Here is a 26114-nt window from a genome sequence, read left to right as displayed (position 1 = left end):
CGCAGCTTTCCTGTACAACCTTTACAGTCACTGATGTTTGGTCCCGTGGGGTCCTCCACCTACCAGAGCATCGCAGCCCACACAGAGAAGTCTGGAGATGACATGGTACTTTTGTGCTCTTTTGAAAATCATTTCTAAGGCTCCATCTACAATTAACAAGATGAGTTTACCCTTTCAGTAGGCAACTCAGGGTTTCCTCTACCAGGAAAGAAACATCTACCAACTCAGAAGGAATCATCTGAACTCTTTCCCAATGTCTAAGTCCCAAAACCTAAGAAGAAGACTAATAATCCCAAACCAGTAGCAATGATCAGATGTTAGGGCTGACCCAAATGAGAGGGATCCACTCACAGGAAAGGACGTCAGTGACAAGGAGGGACTCTGGAACTCAAATTCCCTGAGATTCAAATTCTCTGGAATTCAAAGCTCTAGTAGAACAGAACCATAAACCTTGTGCTTATCCATCGGCTAACAAAAATCCTCCCAGAGAAAATAACATTCATGGAAGCTCATCCCATAGCTCCTTGGAGCTCTGAATTCTCTCAGCCGGATCAAGCAGACCACAAGCCCATTACCAAAGACTATCGCATCTCAGCTCCTTACAGAATGTCAGCCTCAGCTCTGATGCCGGGGTCTAGAGGAAATAGGCCATGTGGATTCTGTTACTCTATTATGAACAAATGTTACTGATGCCTCTATCATGCAGTATTCCTTACAATAATAATAATTAAAAAATTAATCCCGCCTGGCAAAGTTACTTTATACTCTCATGCTAGAAAAGATTCTGTGTCCTCTGAGAAACTGGTCAGCAACTTCCTTCTGAGTGGCGAGGACCAGGCACCTGACCCTATCCCCTTTCCTGACCACCAGGCAGCTCCAGTCACCTTGGAAGCGCAGATGCAGGCTTCACAAGAGCTCCTGGGCCCCCACCCCCATGGCTGATCTCCCAACTTTGATTTCTACTTCCCTCTGTTTCTGAATTTTCTACTTGATAATTTCTTTACCATGGGTATGCTTTCTTGCAAGCCTCCTCAAATGCGTTTTCACAACCAAAAGGATAGAAATAAATAAATCAACAGACACAAAATAGCTCAAGGAGAGGAGATCCGAGACGTGCCTGCTGGCAACGGAACACACCACGTGCAGGGGTTCCTAACCTGGCAGCGGGTAAGGTGGATGGGCTTCCAACAAACCTTGAAGCCCTTGAAAGGGAATGCAAAGTCACAGGGGACTGTGCTTTTTGTTTAGAACCACAGCTCGTCACCCGAGTCTCCAAAGGTTTAAGAAGCACCCCTCTAGGACCCACGGCAGAGGAGACCAAGAATCTTGGCCAACTAAGCAAAGTAGACAAGGGAGCCAGCAAGGTGCGGCAGAAGGTGGCCCTGGGCTGACAGCAGCCCAGCCGTCCTTCTCTGAGCTGGACCTTCGCATTACTCACTGGGTTGCATATTAACCTACCAGATGGTCTGTTGTAGTTAACAAGGGCCTGCTGCTGCGGCTGTGGCTGCTGCGGCTGAGGCTGGGGTTGGGGCTGTGGCGGCGGCTGCTGCTGCATGCCAGGCAACGTCCTTTTCCCCTGGACTGCAAGCTGCAGTGTTTCGGGGAGGGGCTGGCCCCGGGCCAGCATCTTGTAAGCTAAAATCTGGGCTCGGAGCTGATGCAGCTGGACTGGACTAAAAGGAGAGGGACCCCTGCTGGGTTGGTTCATCGCCTGGGGGTCGCCTGGGATGAGGGGTCCTGGCTGGCTTGCTGTCATCTGTGGTGGGGTCGGGCCGCCTCCTGATATAGGGCTGGACACATGCTCGGGGGCTCCCAGCGGAGATGGGTGTGGCGACATGTAACCTGGAATAAAACACAAGGGGAGAGGTCACAGGCTGCCCCCCATGACCCTGAGAGAGAAACATTCCTGGAGATCCTGATGATTTTCCACAACAGCATTGACTGATAGAAATTTAAAGCATATGTAACTTAGTAAGTATGGGATTATATATAATTTTAAATTTATGTGTATCAAATATATATGTAATTTAAAGAAACAGACAAAAGTAATTGCAATAATATATAATTTAAACCAACATATCCCTAATATTATCATTTCAAAAAATAAGAATTATTAGAGATTTTACATTTTTGTTTCTGTATTAAGTTACTGTACATCTCCACTGGGACTAGTCACATTTCAAGTAGTGGATAGCCTGATGTGTCCTAGAGGTGTCCCTGATAGCTCAGCTGGTAAAGAATCTGCCTATAATGTGGGAGACCCTGGTTCAATTCCTGGGTCGGGAAGATCCACTGGAGAACGGATACCCATTCCAGTATTCTTGGGCTTCCCTTGTGGCTCAGCGGGTAAAGAATCCACCTGCAAGGCGGGAGACCTGGGTTGGGGAGATCCCCTGGAGAACAGAAAGGCTACCCAATCCAGTATTCTGGTCTGGAGAATTTCATGGACTGTATAGTCCATGGGGTCACAAAGAGTCAGGCACGACTGAGTGGCTTTCACTTTCATGTGTCCTAGGTGGTGAACTAGCAGTGGCTGTTGCACACCTAGAGGAGGGCACAGGGGAGAGTGCTATACATCAAAAGGAGCTCCAACCTAGAGACCAGAACCCGAGGGTGTCCACTATACTGCAGTGCGGAACGAGGACTCTCTCATGGGGACATTATTTGGTTTACTATTATGCACTTAATGGATAATTTGCCATTACTGAGGGCCTCCATGGTTGCGGGCACTAAGCCAGGCATTGTGCATGCTATTTCAGCCGAGTTTTCCCTGGAAACAGAGCCTGATGGAAAGACTGAGTGCGGCCAATTTATCTGAAAGGTGCAGGGACACTGACAGGAGTGTGGAAAGGTAAAATAAGGAAGGGGTGGAAGCCAACAATGAGTGCATGGTTAAGTCAGTAGATGTAGTGCATGCCTGAAGATTAACCTCATGCACAAAAGCTCTGGGATAAAGTACGTAACTTGCCTCCCTATTATCCCAGGGAAGGAGCTGGGGTATTTATACTCCATCACTGGTCACCGGTTATGACTCTGGGGATCATTAGTCCCCAGGGACTTTGCCGTGAGTTTGTAAGGTGGATGCCAGTAAACCAAAAGCAAGATGGCGGTCTGGCCAGTAGATATAAGGATGATGGGAGCACAGAAATGGTAAGAAGAGTTAGTGGGATGTCAGCAGAATGGAGCATACATTTATTTTTCTACAATCCTCACAACACCCCCAGAAGATATGTGCTGTCACCTCATTTTTTAAAATGAGGAAAATAAGCACGTTACACCATGTCACACAATTAGATCTTGGTAACCAAGATTCACCTGATTCCAAGGCATATGTTCTTTCCATGGTCTAATATTAATTTTTTTGTATTAATATAAAAATAAGTTAAAGGCTTGAAAGCTTCCAAAATCTTCTAGAGCTGTTAATGTGCTGCAAGCTAAGTCACTTCAGGTGTGTCCAACTCTTTGTTACCCCCATGGACTGTAGCCCACCAGGCTCCTCTGTCTGTGGGATTGTCCAGGCAAGAATACTGGAGTGGGTTGCCATGTCCTCCTCCAGGGGATCTTCCCAACTCAGGGATCAAACCTATGTCTCTTACGTCTCCTGCATTGGCAGATGGGTTCTTTACCACTGCGGCCACCTGGAAAGCCCAGAACCATTTACAATGTAATATAAAAATGAGAGTGATCTGTTTGGGTGATAAAGAGACTTAAATGGAAAACTTAAGAATACTTAAGAAAGAAAAGTCAAAATGCAAGAAAATTTTCAAGAGACTTATTTCAAGAGATGAACTGTAGAGTCTGGCCAAAGAATTCCTAGAAAAATATAGGACTGCACATTGCTGAAGGGAGATCCAAGAGGAAGGAGAGGACAAAGTGGTCTGCTGTACCCCAAAACATTGTCTTCCATTCAAACTGAGGGCTAACTCATCAACTCAAAGGCATTCTAAGACACAATGTAAAATATTATATTAAAGGTCTTTGCCATTAATAAATCCACCGGCATCACAATTATTTTAAAGGTCATCACATAGGTGTTTATTAGGCATCTGCTGTGTGTTTCAACACTTAATCAAGTTTGAGCTGAAGCTGCTCTCTGTATCCGTGTGGAATTACAGAGGCTCAGCAATATCTGACCCACGCTGCCTGGGGACTCACCATCATCATTTGAAAGACTAGAGAAAATAAAGGATACAGTTCCTTTTATCTCAAATTGCCATTTGGAGAGGGAAACAAATTTAGCCTGATCCCCTAAGACAAGAGTAGGTTTTGTTCTATCAATTGGTAAGAGGTAGAACTCCATTCAGAGTAATCCTGCCCTGAAGAGAAATGGAAAAACCACTAACTCACATTCCCGCAATCCCTACTCTATAATCGAGCACAAAAATCATGCAGGCATTAGGGTTCTACTTGATCATAGAAGTTAGCCTGAGAAAATGCCCCTGCAATCAGCCTGCAAGATGAGCAGAAATTCAAATCCCAGGATGTTATTTATAACAATAAACATTTTCAAAGAGTATCAATAACATACACTTAACTTCATCATTAACATTTTTCCTTCTTAATGAGGTTAAAATTCACTCCAAATTGTAATGCTGGTGCAAAATGGTAGTTTGTTCATTATGAAAGCACCCCCCTAACACCTTTTTGCCAACCTTGCATCTATCACTGTAAGGAAAACTTCCTACTATAGCTACTGACATTTCATGGGAGAAGGGATACAACCAGGTGTTAAAATGGGTCACGTCTCCTGCCTTCTGGACTGTCCTCTTTCCTAAGGTCGTCACCAATTATAGCTTACCCGTGATAAATCACAGGATGCCTAATACAACTGACCAAAACATTAGACAATCTAATCTAAATGTAACTGTGTAACACTGTTCATCAAATCGTTCTTTTGAACTATGACTCCTGGCATGGCAAAATTATAAAGATGAGACACTTAGTTGCACTAAGTACAATAATTCATTTTACCTCAAATTTGCTAAGAAAGAAACTAAGAGTGAAATAAAAATCATTTTCCAGAATTAATCGATACAACAAAATCTTCCCTTAAATGTGGTAAGAAAAAAACTGGGAGGGTGGGAAAAATTGTTTCCTAGAATTTACAGGAGATGCTAATATAATCATTCTATCACTGTATGACATTAAAAATGTGACAGTGTTTCAGTTAAAGAGAGAGAGATTTCTTTTTATTTTTTGACATGACTAGCATTCCATAAAACTTCAGGAAAAATCAGAAAAAAATCTAAATAATAAAACAAAATAACATATTTGCATAATTACCTTTGGTTGAGAAAATGGTGAAGAAATTGCCTGAGAGTAAATATACCTTTGTCTGTAGGATGACAGTGTTGATGCAGAATCTGCTCTTTTTGAAATCTGGTTTAATTTGCTCATTTAAAAGTCGTCAAAAAATGGCAGTTTTCCTTCCCTCAGCTTCAAGGGCATTATCTCCCAGTTTCATCTTTTTTGCAGAGAGAGAGGCAATCAGCCTTTCTCCTTTTAATAAACTCGAGTTTTCAAGTGCCAATTTTATATGAGTTTTCTCTTTACACACACACACACACAACATTAAATATTATATACTTTTCTTTGAAGGCTTTCTCTATCCAGTGGACTAAAAATAAACAATGTTATCATCGGGACCATAAGGTACACAATTTAGTATTTATTGAAGGAAATGGTTTTGCTTCTCAACCAATACCTTAAAATAACCTAATAGGTTGCTAGGTAGTTAAAGCTGGCAGTTTTCTGATCAATACCACACCTCTTTGGACCTGTGTGTTTATAAACGGCTTTCTACAATGGAGTTTTTAAAGATACATGCTATTAAGCAGTCTAAATTCTTTTTAGCTCATTATATAGAATAATACTGCATTATACCAATACTACCTTATTCAAAAGCATATTTTAAATAACGAATTCCCCAGCTTACAAGGCACTTTACTCTTCGAGAGAAAAATATTACATTCTAATTCCAATTCCATTTAATTAATGCAGACTTCTGCATTTCAAAGTAATTATAACTTATTGAAATTATATAAAAATTAAGATCTATTTAAAAGTGTTTTTTGAATACACAAAGTTCACTTCTCTACCTAATTGAAAAAAAGTTTACTAAATATCCAGTTATGTGCTAGACATTGTGCCAAGTGTTGGAAATTCCAAGAAATATCATCATTCTAGAAGTCCAAGAAAGGAACCAAGCAATGAAAGAAATTTTAAGATACATAAAAGTAAAATGCCTCACTTATGATTCATGCATTTAAGTGTTTTCCTTTGGCATTGTCCCAGAGCCCCACTATTAGAAGTACTGCAAAGCCAGGAGCAGACAGAGCCAGCATCTGGCTTTGAGAATCACTGAATATAACTCATCTACACCTCCCAGGTATTAAAAATGAGATCTACTTTAGCTCTGTAAAGGCACCTGGCTCTTCAGAATTTAAATGATAAACCTGAAAGTATTGTCTTAATACATTCTTACCCCTGAATGGCTCAGATTCTTTTCTTCTGTACCTGAAAAAATCCCAATTACTCAGTCTGCTTTTCTCTAACATGGTCAGGATTTTACGAGTCATTTGTCACACTTACATCTGCCTACCATCAAATTTCAGATCAGAGTCTAGGATCTTCAAAAACCTGCTGGAATATTAGTGAAGATGTACTCCTATGCCTCCATGAGTTGCTTTTATAGATACATATGTATGTATGTATTTAAGAGCAAATACAGGGAGATCTCTGGCAGTCCAGTGGTTAAGACTTCACCTTGATTGTAGGGTTTTCATCTTTGGTCAGGGAGCTAAGATCCCATATGCCTCATGGCCGAAACACCAAAAACATAAAACAGAAGAATACTGTAACATCTTCAATAAAGACTTTAAAAGTGGTCCACATGAAAAAATAAATAAATAAAAGTGAATACATGTCTCTCCACCTCCACAGTCAAAACCTTCCCTCAGGTGAATGGACCTCTAATCAAGGATGGAGGAAAAAACTCATATACATTAAATAACAAAAATGTATATACAACAACACATAAAGCATACACTTTGAATTAGAATATCAACACATTAGGTTAATTAGTGTTGGATTAATCACGCCCCTGACATGCTGAAATGAAGTGCCCATATAGTGATTCTGAAAAGAGGTTACATTATATCTTTGGATATACTTTCCACTATCTTCAATATGCCCTCAACAGTGAGAGGGAAAAGCACCAAGAGAAGAGAAAGCTGCCATATATTGATTTGGCCATTACTGTGAGTGGAACCCTGTCCTCTATGAAGCTATACTGAAGACATACCCCTCAGTGCCTGTTACTGTGACCCTACTTGGAAATAGGATCTTTGCAGATGTAATCGAGTAAAGATGAGGTCATACTGGATCAGGGTCGATTCTGATCCAGTGACTGGTGTCCTTATAGAAAGAGCGAAGTCTGGACACACATACAGACATGCAGGCTGAATGTCATGTGGGGACCAAGACAGAGACTGGAATGACAGATCTACAAGCCAAGGAATGTCAAAACAGCGCTGGTGACCACCACAAGCTAGGGAAGAGGCAAAGAAGGATTCTTCCCTAAAGACTTCAGAGCGACCACAGCCCTGCTAATATCCTGATTTCGGACTTCTGGCCTCTAGAACTTTGAGAGAATACATTTCTATTGTTTGAAGTCAACTGGCTTGTGGCAATTTGTTACAGTAGCCCTAAGACACTAAGCTAGCCATTCACCAATGACGACAGGCTATTCCACTGCCAGAAAAAGCCACCTTATGAAGGAGGAATGTACAATTCAAGGGACATGGGTGGCTCATCCTGCTATCACCCATCCATGCCGGTGTTGGGAGGCAGACCTGGGTCCTCCTTCTAGAACTGTCACTTACTGGATGTGCAAGCTTACAGAAGCAAAGTAAACTTTCTGAGCTTTCGCTTCTCCACCTATAAAACTGGAGTGATACAATGTATCTTACAAGATCAGGGCAAAGATTCTGCATAAAGTACACAGTGTACTTTGCAGAGTCCTCAGACACAAGGTGGCCAATCAAACTGCTAGGATTTTGTAAAGAAAATTGCCCATATCAAACATAAAGTTGTGTTGGTGGGAGGTAAGGGGAGATTTCTACAGGGAAAAGAAACCTGCCGGACCCCATCCTTAGACAGGTTCTGCTCTTCTCAAGTCATAATTAAAATAACAATAGGAAAGATGAAAGACTATGATATAGAGCCCAAAGCAGGTAAGTAGCAGACACAAACCTTGGCTGTGCTGATCCATCGGGCTCTGAGGAGGGCCCATTCCTGGGTGAGGTGGTCGCATAGCAGTGCCTTTCATGGATCCACAATGGATATCTTCAACTCCCTTGTCGTGTATACCATCCATGGGCTGAAATATTTATAGGACATCAGTCAGGCACCTCTTTAAGGCACAATATTTCTATCCGGTGATTTAAGATACCATTCCACAAAGGCTTCAAAATTGTGGCCCAATCATCTATTATCCACGTGACAGCCATATATTTTTACATTTATATTATATATATTACTATATACTACATAGATTTCATAGATGGGGACAAAAAAATCAATAAAAAAGACTACACCAATAGGATCAGCAAAGCTACCTGTTAAGTCAAAAGTTAAAGGCTTTAAACAGTTGAAAGGTTTTTGGTTATGTCAAAACCTGCAAATAAAAATGAAGTCCTGTTGACAAGGCAGACAAATGTAAGCTATTCTTCTACACACTTTTTAGGTAAGTCCTGAAACCTGCTGTATGTTGAAGTGAGTCCAAAGTCTGAATGGAGGAAGAAAGACTCTTTGAAATGTCTGTGATGATCTATTTTTTGGGTAATTTTTGTTTTTCATCAGAGGGGAAGGAACCTATGGAAAGTTTAAAAGTTGAAACCAGAAAGTTCCATGGCAGTTGGGAAAAGAAAAACAGACGGGTAGAGCAGTGAATGGGGGTAAATACCAAAAGGGAAAAAGGCTGAAATAGACGAAGCTATACTACAGAGGGAGGAAGAAAGAAAAAAGGCGAAGGTTTGGAAAAGAAGAACACAGGGGCTGGAAAGAGGGCTTGAGGCCTTGTACGCAACAGACACACAAGAAACAGCCACTGAATGGACACTAATCCAATCCAGAATTGGGCAACGGAGCACGTGTTCGAGAAAGGAAAAGTCTATTCCTCCCCAAGCTGGAATAGCAATTTTCAAAACAGCCTGAAAGGAATATTTCCAGGAGTTTATAGAAACCAAATGACTTTGAGCAAGAAAGTATGAGTGTTTGCAGTTTTGGAGAAAGGAAAGTTAATTTCTGCAGAGTCAAAAGCATGCACTTGAAAAGAGGAGAAATTTACCATAAAGAGGATGTTCAGAAGAAAAATGGGAAGAATTTGGTATAAAGAGTGTCTCTGAGTCTGTTAAATAGTAATAATAGAGAGGAAATCAAAGCAACACAGCAGATGTATTTAGGCCACTTGTTTATTTATTTCCAGTAATGTTGAAAAGCAAAAAGCTGAAGCTCAGAGGGAGACGGAGGAGAAAAGACAAGGAATAAAGCTGCCTATAAAAAGATTTTCAGAAAGTGAAGCATCTGGTCAGCAGGTGTGAACTCCAGGCACTTCACCATGTCCTCACCCAGGGAATTATCTGAGGGTCTGTGGGCCGAAGAAAAGCAGGATGAGAAAATGCAAAACTTGCAGAATGAGAACAAAACAAAAAAGAGCATCGATGGGGGTAGAGAAGAGGAGAAAATGTGACAAAGATGCTAGGGAACAAAACAGAAGGGATCAGAAGATATAATTATAAATAAAAACAATTCAGAACATAACAATGACCTAACACTTATGAATAGGTTTAACTTTTCAATGCTTAAATAATAATAAAGGTGAGCTAAATATTTCCTTCAAATCTTATCTTTCATTTTGAAGGTGAAAGCATCCTTAAGCCCTCTCAAAATTATTTCACCTACCTGTACTAAGGTTTGCAATTGACAGATCCAGTCTATAATATAATCCCCCAATTAATACAATATGAACACAAGACAATGTAATGACTTTGATATGTCTATATATTCAATATGTCTCCTAATGAATAGGATATGGAAAATAAGCATTTCTTTACATACCTGACAAGCTAAAAACCTGTATTTAAAAGAACTAAAAAAAGCAGGGAGAGACCTTGGAGATATTATAGGGCTATCCATGATATAGTTAAATGAAAAAAGAAGTCTCAAAGTAATTAACAATGATGATATGACTCGATTATGGTAAAAGAAAAAAAATTTAAATATATCACCTGAATATGCAAATCTATGCTTAGATGGTATTTTTGTTGAAGCTGGAGAAACGTAAGGTGCAAAAAACGTATATACAGTGCTCACTTCAGCAGCACATGTACTAGAATTGGAGTGATACAAAGATTAGCAGGGCACATAAATTCATGGAGTGTTCCATATTTCTTACAAAAAGAAACGCATTTGAGTCAGTTCTAATAAGGTGGATGAACCTGGAGCCTATTATACAGAGTGAAGTAAGTCAGAAAGAAAAAGACAAATACTGTATATTAACACATATATAAGGAATCTAGAAAGATGGTACCGACAATCCTATGTGCAGAGCAGCAAAGGAGACACGTGAAAAACAGACATTTGGACTCAGCGAGAGAAGGCAAGGGCGGGATGATTTGAGAGAAGACCATTAAAATGTGTACATTACCATATATAAAATAGATGGCCAGTGCAAGTTTGGTGCATGAAGCAGTGCTCTGGGAAAACCCAGAGGGACAGGGTGGGGAGGGAGGCCGAAGGGGGGTTCCAGATGGGGGGATACACATGTATACCTGTAGCTGACTCATCTTGCTATATGGCAAAAACCATCACAATATTGTAAAGTAATTATTCTCCAATTAAAATTAATTAATTAATTAAAAAATACATCATACAGTCTTAGTCAAAATTTAAGGAAAAAAAGTATGTACAATAAGCTGTTACCTGGGGTGAACCACTTATTTAGATCAATATGGTTTTACTTTTCAAAATAAGCATATATTAATTTTTTTATTTGAAAACTGTCAAATAACAAAAATTTGTGAAAAATGGATTTTCCCTTCCTGGGCTGCAATGCGTTACCTTAAAACTGACTCCAGTCCTACCAATTAAAGAAAAGACTTGCACTTTTTTGCAGTAACCTCCCTGTTTCAAACCAGTATCTTCCATGATTCACCTATTTAACATCAAGAAGCATCCTCACTACTTTATCTACCTGTGATATCATCCAAAAAAGATGTAAAACAGCCATACATCTCATCAGGCCTAACCTTCAGGTAACATACAGAATGTTACTCCTATGCTTCAACACAAATTGTCACAGATTTTGTTTGCTTTCTCAAAAGGCCATTCTTTTTCACATCTCCTACAAAGCCATAATATCAAAGTCATACTGTTATGATCATCCCCACAGCAACAACCTGAATCTCACAAATGGCAGATTATTATAATCTTAATAACAACTGGGCCTGGGCTCTACAAAATCAGAGCCCTCTTCCAAAACCAGAAGAAAGCCACTTCACAGGCAGAGAGCAAAGTGCATTTTCAAGGATTCCCTAGAAAATATTTTATTTCTATCAAGGCTTTTCTGAAAATATGCTTTAGGAAAAGACTTACTTTCCCTTTTCCTCTTTGGGACCTATGAGATCTTTTCAGGGAAGGATAATTTTCAGTATGTTACTCATAGATGGTATAAGTTACTTAACAGACATAGTTGGGGGAAAAAAGTAAGACTTACTCCTACTTCTTCACCAAGTCAAAATATCTGCAACCCCCAATCCACAGAATCTGTCAAAGCTGCATATTATAGCTAACACTTTTTTAAAAGCCAAGATCAAATCTTCCTGACTGGTGTAACATCTGTACCATAAAAGAGCCTAATAATGTATATTTTTAATAAGGTACAAGATAAGAAAAAAACCTAGCTGATGCTCTTGTTAACCATAGTAGAAAAAAAGAGTGGGGGGGGGGTTGGTTATCAGGGATTATTAGCCATCCGTGACTCAGAAGTCAAGGCTGGGAAGGGGAATGAACTCACCTTGTGCATCTGATGCATGCCTTCCTGAGGGAAGTCAGCAGACCCCATAGACGGCATAGGGTGTGAGACGCTAGGAGGCCCAGGACTTGGCCCCATCATACTGTGGACGGAACCGGGGGATGGTCCGGGTCCTGGACTGGGCCCAAGAATGGGTCCAGGAGAGGGTCCCGGCCCTGGCGAAGGCCCCGGGTGGGGCATCGCGCCAGGGTCTGTGGGCGTGGACATCTACTTCTCCTGTCTCTGCCAGTCGGTACAGTGATACTGAGTTGGAAAGAAGAAAAGAGAAAGGGATGTTTTAAACATGATGTTAAGATCAGAATAAAACAGTTGTTAGTATTTGGTGGTGCCATTTCTGTAACGAACATCAAACAGAACTCCCCTGTCTGGTCCAGATGCTTCAGAGGGTGTGATATACATATCCATATCCATCTGCCCTCCTCTTTATGAAGACCACTTGTTTAAAAGAAAAAACAACTCTAAATGATTCTCCAGAAAGATATAAATCATCTAAGATGCAAAAAAAAGGCTCACTGGAGAAACTAAAATTTACACATAAGCAGAATTCTAAACAAGCTTGAAATTTATTACTGAATTCAACAGATGCTCTCCATTACTTGGGCACCTTACAAGTCATTAACCACTCCCCCCTCCCCCCCACCCCAAAGCCATTAAAATATAAAATTCCTAAAGACGTACCCAACCAAGACCCACTTGCATAAGTCAATGGGCATTCAAGCTTCTCAGAGAATTCTAGATAGTCAAAAGGGGGGGGGGGGAAGTACAATTCCATAAATTGAGAATGAAAGGGAATTGCCAATCATGGGAAAAGCAGAGGTTATGGGAGTTGGACAAATATGGGTTCAAATATCCACGTATACAATTACGCACTGAGACTAAAATGCAATAGTACACGTAAAACCACAGCTCTGCATCTGGCACAACAAGCAGTTACCCTTACTGAGCATCATTCCCCACCCCTGCCACCTCCACTGCAGCAGAAATGACTAGGAGGGACAGGTTAAGATGTCTCCGCCCACCAGTTAATGGATAGAAGACCACATGTACAGTTGAGGCCAGAGATTCATCCCAGCCCTCTGTGGGGTCCAAGAGTCACAATAGAAGTCATCTCTGACTCCTGGATTTCTACACATTGATGAGGTGTGGAAATTTCAGTTCTCCAGCAAAGCAATATACCATCTCCTACGCACCAAGACTTCCTGGCATCCCCACTGGGGAACTGCCTCATGGAGTGGGTATGACTGACTCTTGGATATGAGCCAAAATGACGAAATAAGCTGTTTTTTGAATTCTGATGTCTCCATGGTCCAGAATGATCCCAGGATAGTCATGATGATTTATTATGTCACCTGGGGCACACACCTGTATGCACAAAATTCTGATGCCAAACTCACAAAATCCTAAATGAATTTGTGTGCCCACTAATGAAAGGCAGGGTTGAAATTAGACCATAGGTGCTTGGTCACCCACAGCAGGGCTCTGTCCACAGAGAAATGACAGGTTAGAGGGAAAACTAAAACACACACACACATTACTTCCATTCTTAGCTAACTACCGTCACCTCTCGAGGAATCTCTAGAATGTGAGGGCCGTGAGGGCAAGGACTTGCTCTTCCTTGCTCCTATTTCCCCAGCACGTCCAACCAGTGTGAAGTTAAAAAAAAAAAAAAAAAAAATTGAATGAACTGTAGACAAAACTGCATGGACAAACTATTAATAGAGTCAATTATTAAAATATAAAAAATTAGGAGAGCAGTCAGTGTTCAAGGTACGCTCAAACAAAGAAATCTTAACAACGGAGGCAAGAATTTGGGCCAATCTGATAAATGAATTAGGGCTAAAACAGGAAGCGATGAAAGGCTGCTTTGGAATGATTTCGAGCAAGGGATCACTCAAACTGTTTTGCTGATACAAGGGGGGACTAAGAGAACCCCGTTCAAGTGGTTTCTAAAACAACAGGGAAGCTTGGATGGTGAGTTATAGCCTTGAATTCACTAGAGAGCCAAATGTTATTATTTTTTCTTTGTGATTAACAAAGCAGGCAGAAGTAACCTTCTTTTTGGCATCCCACCCCCTCACGTACACACACACACACACACACACACACACACACACACACACGTACACACACACATGTTCAGTCAGCATTTTAAATTTAGGAAGCTGACGTCAATTCAGGGGTACTCCAAGTTTAAATGTTCTTTCATGTATATCAGCAAACTAATAAACCCCTTTATTTTTTAGTGAATAAAAGGAAATTGCTTACTTCCTGTTATGGTTTACCTTGAAACTGGCTTCAGTGGCTATGATGGTAAGATACCAGAAGTTTGAACAATGAAGATACAAATGCTCAGTCAGCCTGGTAGTCCTACTTTTCAGGTTTTATATTTTAATATCTAATGATTTTCTGCATATATAATGATTTTCACCCGGGAATCTCATAGAAGGTTGTAATTAATGGTATACAGTCCCATAAAAATGCTCCTCATTTTTTTGTTATAGGAAACTACTGAAAACTTCTTAGGGGAAAACATATGTGACGGGAAGTAGAAAAGTATGGGTATATAGAGGAATGTTAACATGTCACATGGGAAACTTTTTCTTAAGACGAGAATCTTTAGAAGCATGTCCTTAATGCATGTGTCCATGAAACAGCATAGATGAGCACACACACAAGAACATAAGAAGTTAGCTCAGAGGAACAGCAAAGTCTAACAAATGAGCAAATGTGCCTCATGCAGCCCAGCTAGGGGATCTGGACTATTGAGCATCTTGCATGTGACTCTCTGGCTTCTGACTGGGAGCCCAGAGACCTTGGGTTCCTGTCTGCCGATCTCAGGGCCGCCACCAACCCTCAGGGTTCTGGGCAAAGCGCCTTTCTTCTGGGGCTTCTCAATTTCGCCGGAGCTTGGAATTGGAGCGTCTAAGGCTCCCTGCATCTGCCAATCCATGACTTGCAGCATCTCCTGATTCCTGCAGTCTTCTGTGTGGGGGCATTCATCGGTGACCCTCCCAGCAGGATTCGTGCTGACCCACCAAAGAGAAGCACCTTTCAGAGGTGAGGATGTCGTCCTCGCCTCCTTTTCCTTCCTTGTCGTTTCTGATGAGAGCAACTTCATGGTTCAGCTCCAAGGCATAATCAGACTTTCTCATAGCGTAAAACAACTGGGTGCTGTAGATTACAAAGAGGGGCGAGTCTTGAGCAGAGGCGCAGGGCATTACTAAGTCCCTGTGGTGAAGGTTGAAAGTCCAGAACTGGTCAAGCCATCTTCTCCCTCACCCATCCTCCTCCCCTCTCTGCCCAGAAATCCAAAGCCTTTTCTTCTTTCTTCCAAGCACTGATGAAGTGAGGTAGAAGGGGTGGTGATGGTGGGGCTGGGGGCAGGATGGATGGGGGAGAGGCTATAGCTCTGGTCACCTTGATGGGGCAGGAGCTCTTGGTCTCTCCACAAAGTTAACACTCAAAATCTATTTTTGTCTGGTGGTGGAGGGGGAGGGGGTGAGTTTTACATAGCCACCAAAAAGAATGACCTGTTCCACAATATGGGGCCAACATAATAAAGAAAATGTGTGTGTGTGAGGAGGTAAAACACACAGACAAGGCCGTCCACTGGCATTGCCAGCGCCACCCCTGCCGCCTCCATCCTCCCTGCAACACTTCCCTCCACCTCACACCAGCACTCCCCGAGGGCCAGGCCGCTGTGTTCTTAGCCAAGAATTTTTCAGCAGTACACCCTGTCTTTTTTCGTCCTGACCCTGCCTTTACAACCGTGGAGTGTGTGCTTTTAAAAATAAAAGTCGTTGGTGCTTCCTACAACTCCAACCTCTGCAATAATCTTCCCTCTGCCTGAATCTCCTTCCTCTCCCCTTTGCAGAAAGCCCCAAAGCCCGGGCACATCCATCTGCATATTAAAAGGAGTTCAACTTCATGGAATTTTAAGGGTCACCAGTCCAACCAAGACAACCAGCGACAAAACATCTACCTTTGTGGTTTACTCCAATCAGCTGAAAAACCCCTATGCCTGCAGTAATACTTAACAACACACCCCTATGGGTTGAATCATTTTAGTGACTTGACTTGAGGACGCATCTTGTCATGTCCCCGTTTAACAGAGGAGAGCACAAAGGGACCACAGAGCTTGTGCAAAGTCACATCTGTGGGTGACTTTGTCTCTTGACTCCGGACCCATGACCAAGTCAGGGCAACATCAGGCAAGCCAGGCCATCCACCAGCCTGGAGAGCTGTCACTCAGGTTGAGCAAAGATGCGCAGGGTGCAGAAACAAAGATGGAAACATCGGGAGGTGTCACAATGGGATTAGGGTGTGGCTGTGATCGCATGTTAATGTATGAAGGGACAGAGAAGTGAAGAGAAGCCCTTGAAAAAATATGAGGCAGAGACAAAAGTTATGAACTTAAGAGGATGGTGACATTTAATCAAAGAACCAGAAGACCTGTTTTACTGATCTATTCTCAAATGTCCTGACTCTTTCCCAGGGCAGAAGGCATGAAGGATGTACAAGAATGACCAGAGGGCTTACCCCAAGGCTCGGCAAGTCTGATGGAGAAACGAGACTTATCCATATATAGCAGTGAGAAAAAAGAAACAAACAAACATGCAAGACCAAAAGGGGTTGAGCTGGAGTGTCCATTGCAGTCATGGGCAGAATTACATCTCAGAGGGCAGAGGCAAGAGCAGGGAATTAAGGTAGGCTTCATGGATAAGGTGATGTTTCAGTGAGGGCTTGAAGTAGATAATAAACATGCGTTTACTAGAAACTGTGGTTTTCTAGTCACAGAAAAAGTTTGGGGAAACAAAGCCACCTTGACTAGACAATGCTTCTTAAATAACTATTCGCCGAACACAATAAGGAAGCGTGGGGGGACGTGGGCTCTCCAGCAGACCTTTATCACTGCTGTGTTTACAGAAAGACATACTGGCAAGAGCCAAAGGCGGAATATTAGAAGTAAAAGTTAGGCCCAGTTCACTACCCTAAAAATCACTCTTTTAAAAGTTTTTTGGCTGTTAAGGAGAATGATAAGGCTCAGGAGAGAGTTAAGATAAGAGTCCTTTTTATGTCTGTTTGCTGATTCAGACCATCTCCCCCGACCCTGAAGAATTTCTTGTTTTCTCTGTAACCTTCTCTACAAATGAATTGATAATCCCCCCCACAAGAAGTAACAACTTCCCTGGAGCTGGAACACAAGTGTTGCTGTTCTTGATGGGTGAGCGGAGAGTTGGTAAAAATAGCGAGGAAGATAAAAGAAATAAACCCATCTGAAGTTTCGTTTTTAGAGGCCAAGGCTGTCTGGATAGGTGGTGAAATATCCCCAAAGCTCTCATGCTTCTTGGCCTGAGACGTGCAACTTTAAACAGTGCATGATATGATTTGTGCCACAGATAAAAACCACACTGGGCTTAGAGTATTCTACGTGGCTGGCCCGAAACTCTAGAGAAGCTCGAAAAACAGCTTTCTCGTTGTCATTCCATTTCAAGTCAGTTTACCATTCAAAGTTGAGGTTTTAAAAAGTGGTTGGGTGAAAAGTGTGCTGTGTTTTCTGGGCTTCTGTGAACTCTTCATCGTTGAGTCAAGGGGACAAATCAGGATGTGAGCTGCCGCCCTTACTTGGAATAAAAAGCCCTGGGACCGTCCTTGCCCGGAGTCAGAACTGGCAAGGGCCCCGAGGCAGATCTGTGCAGGACAAGACAGAACAACCAACTTCAAGGGCTAATTACAGCCCCATGAGCCCCAGGCGCTGCCTCACCAAGAGCTGGGCTCTTGACTCTACCACCCTGGACATACCACGAGCTGCCTTCTCAGAAGCATCTACCTGTGATGCAATTCGATGATCTCTTCGGTGAGGAGAGCCAGTGTTTCCACAAAGGAAAGATTCTTTTAAGCAGGGTATTTATGAGAAAACCCAAAGTACTAGAAGCCCCTCAACAACAAAGCCCTCCAGCAGAGAGCACCTGTCTAACCCCCAATCTTGTGGCCACAGGTAATCACATATAACTATCACTTCTCAAATTCAGCCCAACCCACACTGCTAGGCAACTGGTCAAAACCCCAAAAGACAAACCAACGAGCTAGTAGCAAAGCGTGACACGCCTGAAATCTAATTTGTGTACACACACACCCATCCTTCCTAGGTTCTGTTAGGACCCTTTGCAAGGCAACCTCACCTGGGATGCCAATAAGAATCAATGATAGCCACTTCCTTCTCTGTTAGCTAAGATAATTTTATTTATACACTAAACACGTATATATTTTAAAAACTTTTTCTGGTTGACATGGCACACGCTGACCGAGCAGTAAAACTTGACCATTATATGCTGAACGAAACTTGGTTATGTGATAGACTAGCTTTGATATGCCCAACTTTCACAGCAGAAACAAAAATTCAAGCACAAACCCTTCAAGTTCATTGCAGTTAAAATGAAAAATGGCCATTTACAGTGTTAATAATTAATGCTATTAAAAAATAAATCACAGAGTAGTTTATTTGACCTCTGAATTTCAAATTCTCTTACAAAACAGGAGTAACAGCAGTCAGCTACAACATCAATTTTGATACGAAGCAAATAAAATATTCCACATGAAAACACTGTGAGCTATCGCAGAAAAATGTACATCATCACGCGGATCCTTCTAAAGGCTTCAATTTCCAACCTCGACTTGAATTCACAATCTGCTAAATAACTCTACTTTTTGTTCATGAATTCTGTTGCTCCAAACTTCTGAGAGAAGACTCCAAACCATGCCGGATAAAAAATTCATGCTTCCCCGTGGAAAGCAAGTCTTTCTACCTTATCCAACTTTATCTTTTGAAAATTCTTCCAACTGGAACCTCTTGCTCTGGGCAAGCAGGTCAAAACTGGTACATTGGTCTTCTCACAGTTTTTTTTAGGCTCGGTGCCTGTGATCTCAGGACTTCTTCCGATCTCAGATGATCAGTTCCCAGCGCCTTCACCTCTGGCCTCCTCTGGCCACAATCCTATCCCATCACGAAGAATATCTGCCCTGTGGACTCAAGAGAGCTCACCCAGATCTCTCCCTGTATCACGTGATCTGTGTGGTTTACAATTCACTATTCATACATGTTCAGGCATGTTCTTTAAAAGACATAAATACTCAATTGCAGATCATTCATTTTTTATGGAATTAAAGACTTCACTTAATAGCATTTTAGTACATGTAGGAATACAGCACAACAGAAAACTGCCAAACAGTTGCAAATATTTTCAATGTTATTACTTGCCCAGCTTTCCTCATGGACATTAAAGTTCCAAGTTCAATGACTTAACTCCTAGTAGGATGGTAAAAATTGGGCAATACAATCTCAAGTAGGTAAAGAAATATACAGTTACCCTAAACAAGAAAACACAATCCTAACATAAACTGATATAGAATTTCCCTTAGACTTCTGTTCACCTGTAAAATAACATACCCCAATGTTTTCTGGTCAGAGGTTTTTTTTTTTTTTTTTCTATTTTTAAGTAATTTTAATCCCCCAATTCTGAATTCAGTTTAAACAAAATGACAAAAGGAGAGGGGACTTATTATTTAATAGTTTCTAAACCTCAAATTTATTTCAACTTCTATCAACTTCATTCATCTATCTATAAAAGGGTCACCCCATATTTAAATTAGGTCAGTTTCTAAAACATTTTTAAAATATTAGTGCTTGCAGAGAGGTAAATGATACATAGGTGGAAGACTGATGCCTACACACTTAACACTACATAGAATACTGTGTTATTTTTAAAGGTATAAAATTCTACAGGCGTATTTCCTAATTGATAACTGTTTGAATGTTCTGAAAATCTCATATCTAATAAAACATCACAATTCACAGTAGGCTTCAGTTACATAATAATGTATAATGAAGTCCAGAAGGCCACCACTTATGTTAATATTTCAGTCAAAAATCCTGTATTTCATATCTAAAGCATCACTCTAAATGAGTGAATTAATGACTTGTTCTCTCATAATTAAAATTAAATAATGTTTATATCCAACAATCAAAAAATTCAGCTATGTAGCTCCTGAATTTCATCAGTTGTGCTATATGTTTTTCTAAGTATAAGTATTCAAGTATCTTTGACTGTATATTTAAAATTTCTAATATATCTAAATACTCTCAAAGAAAAGGGCTATATTAATATGAAGGGGAAAAGTAAAAATAAACAGTAATTAAGTTGCAAAACTTTCCAAACCCTGGTTGCAAGATCCCACTTAACTAGGTGATAAATATCTTTTAGGCAAATAAATATGCTATGTTTCATACTGACTCTGGCAGAACTAAGTTCTAAGACTTCTATATTCCCTGGTATAGTCATGATTTTCTATGTAGAAAAAGTAAACATCCCAGGCCTTCCTAAATACTCTACCAAATAACTGGCCACCACCTGTATTTTCTATTTTCAACTACTCAGAGAATGATCCATGACTTTATTAACTGGCTCGAGATTAAAGTTCCATAAACAAACACTTCCAAAGATGACAGAAAATTCAGCATCCACTATTGTCCAAAACCACCTACAGAATATGTTTAAGAAAAAGGAACAATTCAGATGATCATTCTTTTATAGAAAAAAAAATGAACAGGAAAAAATTCAGAAGCAGCTCCCGAAAAACAGCTTTTCACATTAGGGAATTTTTTTCATCTGTTCACCAGAAATACTGCAGAAAAGTGACTCATTTATATAAAGTTTCTAAGGCCACTCGTGTTAAGCAACAAATTGTCCCTGACTTCTCTAAAATCATCCTGACCAGAAACAGTGAAAATCAAAACTTTCGGTGACTAAATCAGGTCTGACCAATCTCAATATGCTAGTGTAGGGAAACACTCCTTAGCATTATATTTATGACAATTCATTTTTCATGGCACCATGTCAAGATGTCAAAAACAGTGATTTATTATTTCTCTGGAGTATCAAAAAGCTGCTGACCTAGGAGAGTTTGACAAAGGCCTTGTTTACAAAGGAAGACTTCTAAAGGAAAAAAAAAAACTCAACACGAAAACACTGGAGGATGGCACCACTTTTATAATATATGAAAGTCTTCTCTTTTATGGTCTTGTTTCAATATATAATAAGCCCTTAAAATGAAATGTCAAAATATTACCGGAATATAAAGGGTACCACAATGATCTCTGAGAAAAGCATGAGATGTGCTTTTATGTTATCTTAAACTTCATCAAAGAAAAAAGTTTTAAATAATTATTTCTTTGCCGAAGTGTTCCCTTCTAGTTATAGCGCCAGAAATATTTTAAACAGAATCTAAACATTAACAATGTAACAGAAGCAAAGGCATTTTTGGGTTTTTTTGGTCAATTCCAAGCCTCAGGTGTTGGTCAAAGCACTTTTTAAGAAACTTGATGAGAAATGCTCAAAAACCACTTAAAAAAACTGAACAAAAGAAAAGATCTAAGGCTGCTTTGAACACACTTTGGCAGTGAATATTTTCTGTGAAACCCCACAGGGCAGCTAGTCCCCGAGTTGGGGTGTAACTGATAGGAGAAAAAAGCTTCATGGAAGGAGGCACCCTCTCACCTCTGCCAATTTTTTAAAGGTTCAGATACCCCAAATTCCTCTGATTTATTTTACAATGTTCTCCACCAATACGACTTTTCTCTTTAATGCCCCCAACAAGGTAGAGCAGTGGTTGTATACAGGTTTGCTTTTCTACTTTAAGTCACATCCATAAATATCTTATGAACCTAATGGGTATCTCCAAATCTCTTCCCACCAGCAAACATTCAAGTTGTTAGGGAGCTTAAAAAAAAAAATGTCTAGGAGAATAAAAGGGCAATTAGATTCCTAAAAGAGAAAAGTGTGTTTTCTTTGCATAACAATTCACCAGCTTGGATTCAAACCTGCCACACCTCTTAACAATTCACCAGGAAGCTAGAGGTAAGCTAGAAGCCTAGCACGTCTAGTATAGGCAAACAAGCCTTGGGCAGTGGTCCTGCAAATAAAATAATACTGAAACATTTGAATGTGCCAATGTAAGTATATACACACAACAACACTGGGCATGGCTTTTCTTTCAGTGCAGTTCTCACTGCACTGAATCTTACTTACACGGTTAGATAGAAATTTTCTTCCATTCAGTAACGAAAACAGCAATCTTTCTGTGCCAACAAGCATGGCACATCCAGGTGTAAATTAAAAAGTCCTTTGACGTGGAAGTTGAAATTTTAACCCTGCTACTGATGTACAGAGACGTTAAAAATAACCACTCAGTGCAGTAGACAAACGTGTATCCTGGATGTCTTCCTTATGCTCTAACATCACACACAGTTAGGGACACAGTCTGCATAATAACCAGGAGATTAAGGAGAGCACCTCTCAATAATATACTGACCCAGGTCGCTTTACTTTTTCAAATGCACCAAGCTCCATTAGGTCGACAACGGAAAGAAGAAAAAGGAAAGGGGGGGGGGGGGTGGACCTTGCAAAACTCTCCCAAAAGTTATATAAACAAAGGAGGGGAGAAGCCCAGTATGGGCTTTGCACCCGTGTGCTACTAAAATTACATAACACCCGCTGCAGACATTAAAGAAGGAATGGATACTGCACTTCTGCACAACCCTCCCACCCCCTCGACTCCCATGCCTGCCTTCTGCTCTTCAAAAACCCAAACGCCTGGCAGGACCAAGCGGACAAATTCGAATATTTAATTTCTGGAGTAAATCCGGCGAAAGCTGGAGGCACGTTTAGGCCTGAAGTTTGAGCATGCCACAGCCCCGGGGCACAGCGACTCCACTCTCCGGACCCGGAGGAGAAAGAACTGACAACGGACAGCAGCCAGCAAGGCCTTCTTCCCTCTGCGGCGCCTCCCGCTGGAAAGTTTTCCACGCGATCGATCGGAGGGCCGGGAGCCGGCTTCCCCCGCCCGCCTGACTTTGCAAGAAAGCCTGACCGGGAGACCGGAGGGGGCCGGGAGGGAAAGAACTGGAAAGCTCCGCACCCGGCGGGCGGCGGAGGCTCAGGCTCCTTACCTGGGGGACTCGGAACAAAAAGAGGCGCGGGGCTCGCCTAGCCTGCTGTGGCGGCCCTGCCGGCGGCCCGGAGCGGGTCTCCCCGCCCAAGCCCTAGGCCGGCGCTGGAGCCCGCGGCCCGGCCCCCGCAGCCGCTGCCGCTTCCTCCCTCGCGCGCGTCATGTCACGGCGATCAAACATGTCTGTGTGCGCTTCGCTGCTGTGACTTCCTGATTCTCCGCTGCTCGCGCGCGCACACTCACAGCCACACGCACACGCCACCCCCACCACTCCTCCACCACCAAACCTCGCCTTGTCCTCCCTCGGCTCCCGGGCAGGGCACGAGCAGGAGCAGCTGCCCTCACCGCTGCTGGCGACGCACCGGCCCCAGCGCGCACAACACAGACTCACACTCACGCGCAGACACACTCGCGCCTGCCCCGAGGGCGCCGAGACGCGAGCTGCGGGAGCTCGCCGCCCCCTCCCACCCTCCCTCCTTCCTTAGTCTCCCTGCCAAACTTTTTTTTTCCTGCCTGATCCACGTCCAACTTCCCTCCACCCGCCACCCCCCCCAACCCCCCACCAGCAGTCCGGCCAGCCCCGGGCTCACCAGGATCTCGGCTGCAAACTGCAACCAGGATAAAAATAATAATGCAATCCAGGCGGTGGAGGCGGGGGCGAGTGCGCAGACACTGGCGGGAGGCGATTTCCCCGCGTGTGCCGGAAACCGGTCCGAGTGTCGGGACCCAGGAGCGGTTGTCCCCCTGGAGCCCGCACTGCTGCACCCCGCCCCGCGCGGTGCAACTGCGCCCAGGCTGCGAGGCCTGGTGCAGGGCACCCAGGGCGCCCCACTTGGTGTGCGCCCGCAGACGGGAGGGTGACTACGGGCTGGCGCGCCGGACTGGTTATTTGGGGAAGTGCATCGCGACACCTTGCAGATGGCATGGCCGTGTTTTGCAACGCAACCGGGAGGAGGGAACACGGCGAGATGGAGGGGGAAAGCAGAGGAAGGAGTAAACCAGGTTAGGATGGGAATAAAGCAAACTCGAAAGCAGGGAACAAGAAGGAAGCGGTGCGTGTCATCTCTGGGGGCAGGCTCCCTCCCGGTCTCCCCGCCTCCTGCCCTCACCAGCCTCCCCATTCGCCCCCCACCCCCTACCCCGTGCCAGCCCTTCCCTTCTACAGCGAACGCCACAGCACAGGGTGCGCGCGGGTCCTGTTTGTGACAGTCAGGCAGAGAGGATTATCCGGATCATGGCCTCCCCGGCCCGCAGCCGCCGTGGCTCTCCCGGGCCCGGGTGCTCCCCTAGCATCTGGATGATCGCCGGCGCCCCACGCCCGAGGTTCCGGCAGCCCAAGCTAGGGGAAGATGCAGAGCAAAAGAAAACAAACCCAAGAAGGCGGAGGGCAGGGTAACAGCCCAATGGGCACCTCCGACCTCCTTCTTCAGGACCTCCTCCCTCCTTCCCTCCCTCCCAGCAGTGTGGTGGGGCTGCACACCCCGAACTTCCACACCCGAGCCCGCGCGGCCACCAGGTACCAGGGGCAGGGTCGTCCGCAGTGCCCCGGGTGCAGACCCCCAGCAGCCCCTTTGCCTAAAGGTCTGCCTACCGGTCAGCATACCCATCCCTGCTCGCAAAGTGGGTGACACCTCCGATCCCGCACGCAGCGGCCCCGCAGCGGTGGCTGCCACCGCCTCGGCAAGCCAGCTCCGGCTTCGCCCACCGCGACCAGCTCTCGTCTCCGCAGCCGGAGCCCTTTAAACAAGTCCCGGGGAAGCTGGTGGCAGCCGCGTTCGTTGGCGCCCACCCGTCAGCCCGGGCTCCTCGCCCTCTCCTCCCGCTCCCCTTCCAACTCTTCTGGGGAGGACTGCTCTGGTAGAACCGTAGCGTTTCCATACTCTTCTCGGTCCTCCTGCCACCTCCTCCCCCAACCCCAGCTTTTAAAGGACTGAGGGGATTGCAACCTTGCCGTGTGTGTGTGTGTGTGTGTGTGTGTGTGTGTGTGCATGTTGCAACCTTCCGTTGGCAGAGCATCACTGATTGCCTACCTAGGGTCAAGGCTGTGGTTTGTTGGGATTTCCCTCCCCTTGCCTCCTTGAAGTAGTAATTATTACTATTATTATTAGAACAGCAAGCTTCGGTTGAAACTTTCGTGTTTCTTCCACTGCCGCCGGGAGCTGTCGTTAAGAGCATTCCACCTGAGGCCCGCGGGGCAGGAGGCGGGCTTTTTTTGTTGATGTTGCTGTGGCGGTTGGCCCGCCTGCTTGTTTTGGTCTCCGTGCATGCACAATAAATAATAATTAGGTTAATAATGAATAATCCCCGGCGAAGGCGGCTTTGAAGGAGGGGTTTGTGCGGCGGCTGCAGCCGGGAGGCCGGAGGGAGGGGAAAGAGGAGAAAGGAGTTGTAAGTTATATTTACCTTGCTCGCGAGGAGTGTGCTGGCTGAATCTCTTCCCTCTCTGAGTCACCCAGAGTACAGAAACAGAGGGAGAGAGGACTAGATTATGAATATGACTTCATTGATGACAGCCATCCCCTCCTCTTCCTAAACTCCGGCTCCGCCCCGCGTCCCACCCTCACCGCCTCCGCGGGCGCCGGAAGACGCGCCGCAGTTGGCCCAGCGCGCCGCTCCTCCCTGCCCGCCCGGGCGCGGGTTGGCGGGAAGCGCCTGTCACTCGCCCCGCTCGGCGACTCCCGGAGCTCCGGGAGGGAGGAGGGGGCGGTGTGCAAGAATGTGGATCCAGACAGCTCTACGGTGTGCGTGGATCTGTGTGTGTCTGCAAGGCGCCGGCTCTCTGGCCGGGTTTGTGCCTGGAGCAGAAAAACTGCGCAGGACGCTGAAAGCCCCAAGCGCAGATGGAGGGAGTTGGGCGCCCGTTATCCTTCCCCGGCACTGTGCCGGGGCCCCTGCCGGCCCCCTGGCGGGAGGCTGGGAAGCGGAGGCGGCTAAGTGAAAGGGCGGGCAGCCGTAGTAATAGCGCGTAGTTTAGGGGTATGGGAAGAAGGTGCTGGAATTTAACTGTGCCTCTGCC

At 43.8% G+C, this 26114-nt stretch overlaps 1 protein-coding gene across 6 annotated transcripts in view; it reads right to left on the bottom strand.

The window, feature by feature from the left end:
• SMARCA2 (SWI/SNF related BAF chromatin remodeling complex subunit ATPase 2) overlaps window positions 1-25610 on the bottom strand; it is a 173823-nt gene extending 148213 nt beyond the window's left edge. The window contains exons 1-4 of one of the 6 annotated variants that reach the window (XM_020871939.2): window positions 25502-25610; window positions 12077-12337; window positions 8254-8380; window positions 1459-1842 (exon numbers count right to left, since the gene is read on the bottom strand). In XM_020871939.2, the coding sequence (XP_020727598.2) occupies window positions 1459-1842; window positions 8254-8380; window positions 12077-12301 (736 nt within the window). In that variant the 5' untranslated portion in view covers window positions 12302-12337; window positions 25502-25610. Of the gene's footprint in view, window positions 1-1458; window positions 1843-8253; window positions 8381-12076; window positions 12338-23099; window positions 23360-23390; window positions 23499-23688; window positions 23780-24689; window positions 24821-25501 lie in introns of those variants that run through there. The other 5 variants (XM_020871944.2, XM_070480406.1, XM_020871943.2 and 2 more) reach the window with 5 other exon arrangements.
• Between the last annotated feature and the right edge of the window lie 504 nt (window positions 25611-26114).

Source organism: Odocoileus virginianus, chromosome 18 (genome assembly GCF_023699985.2).
Source record: "Odocoileus virginianus isolate 20LAN1187 ecotype Illinois chromosome 18, Ovbor_1.2, whole genome shotgun sequence".
Taxonomy (NCBI): Eukaryota; Metazoa; Chordata; class Mammalia; order Artiodactyla; family Cervidae; genus Odocoileus; species Odocoileus virginianus.
This window is presented reverse-complemented; position numbering and strand designations above follow the sequence as displayed.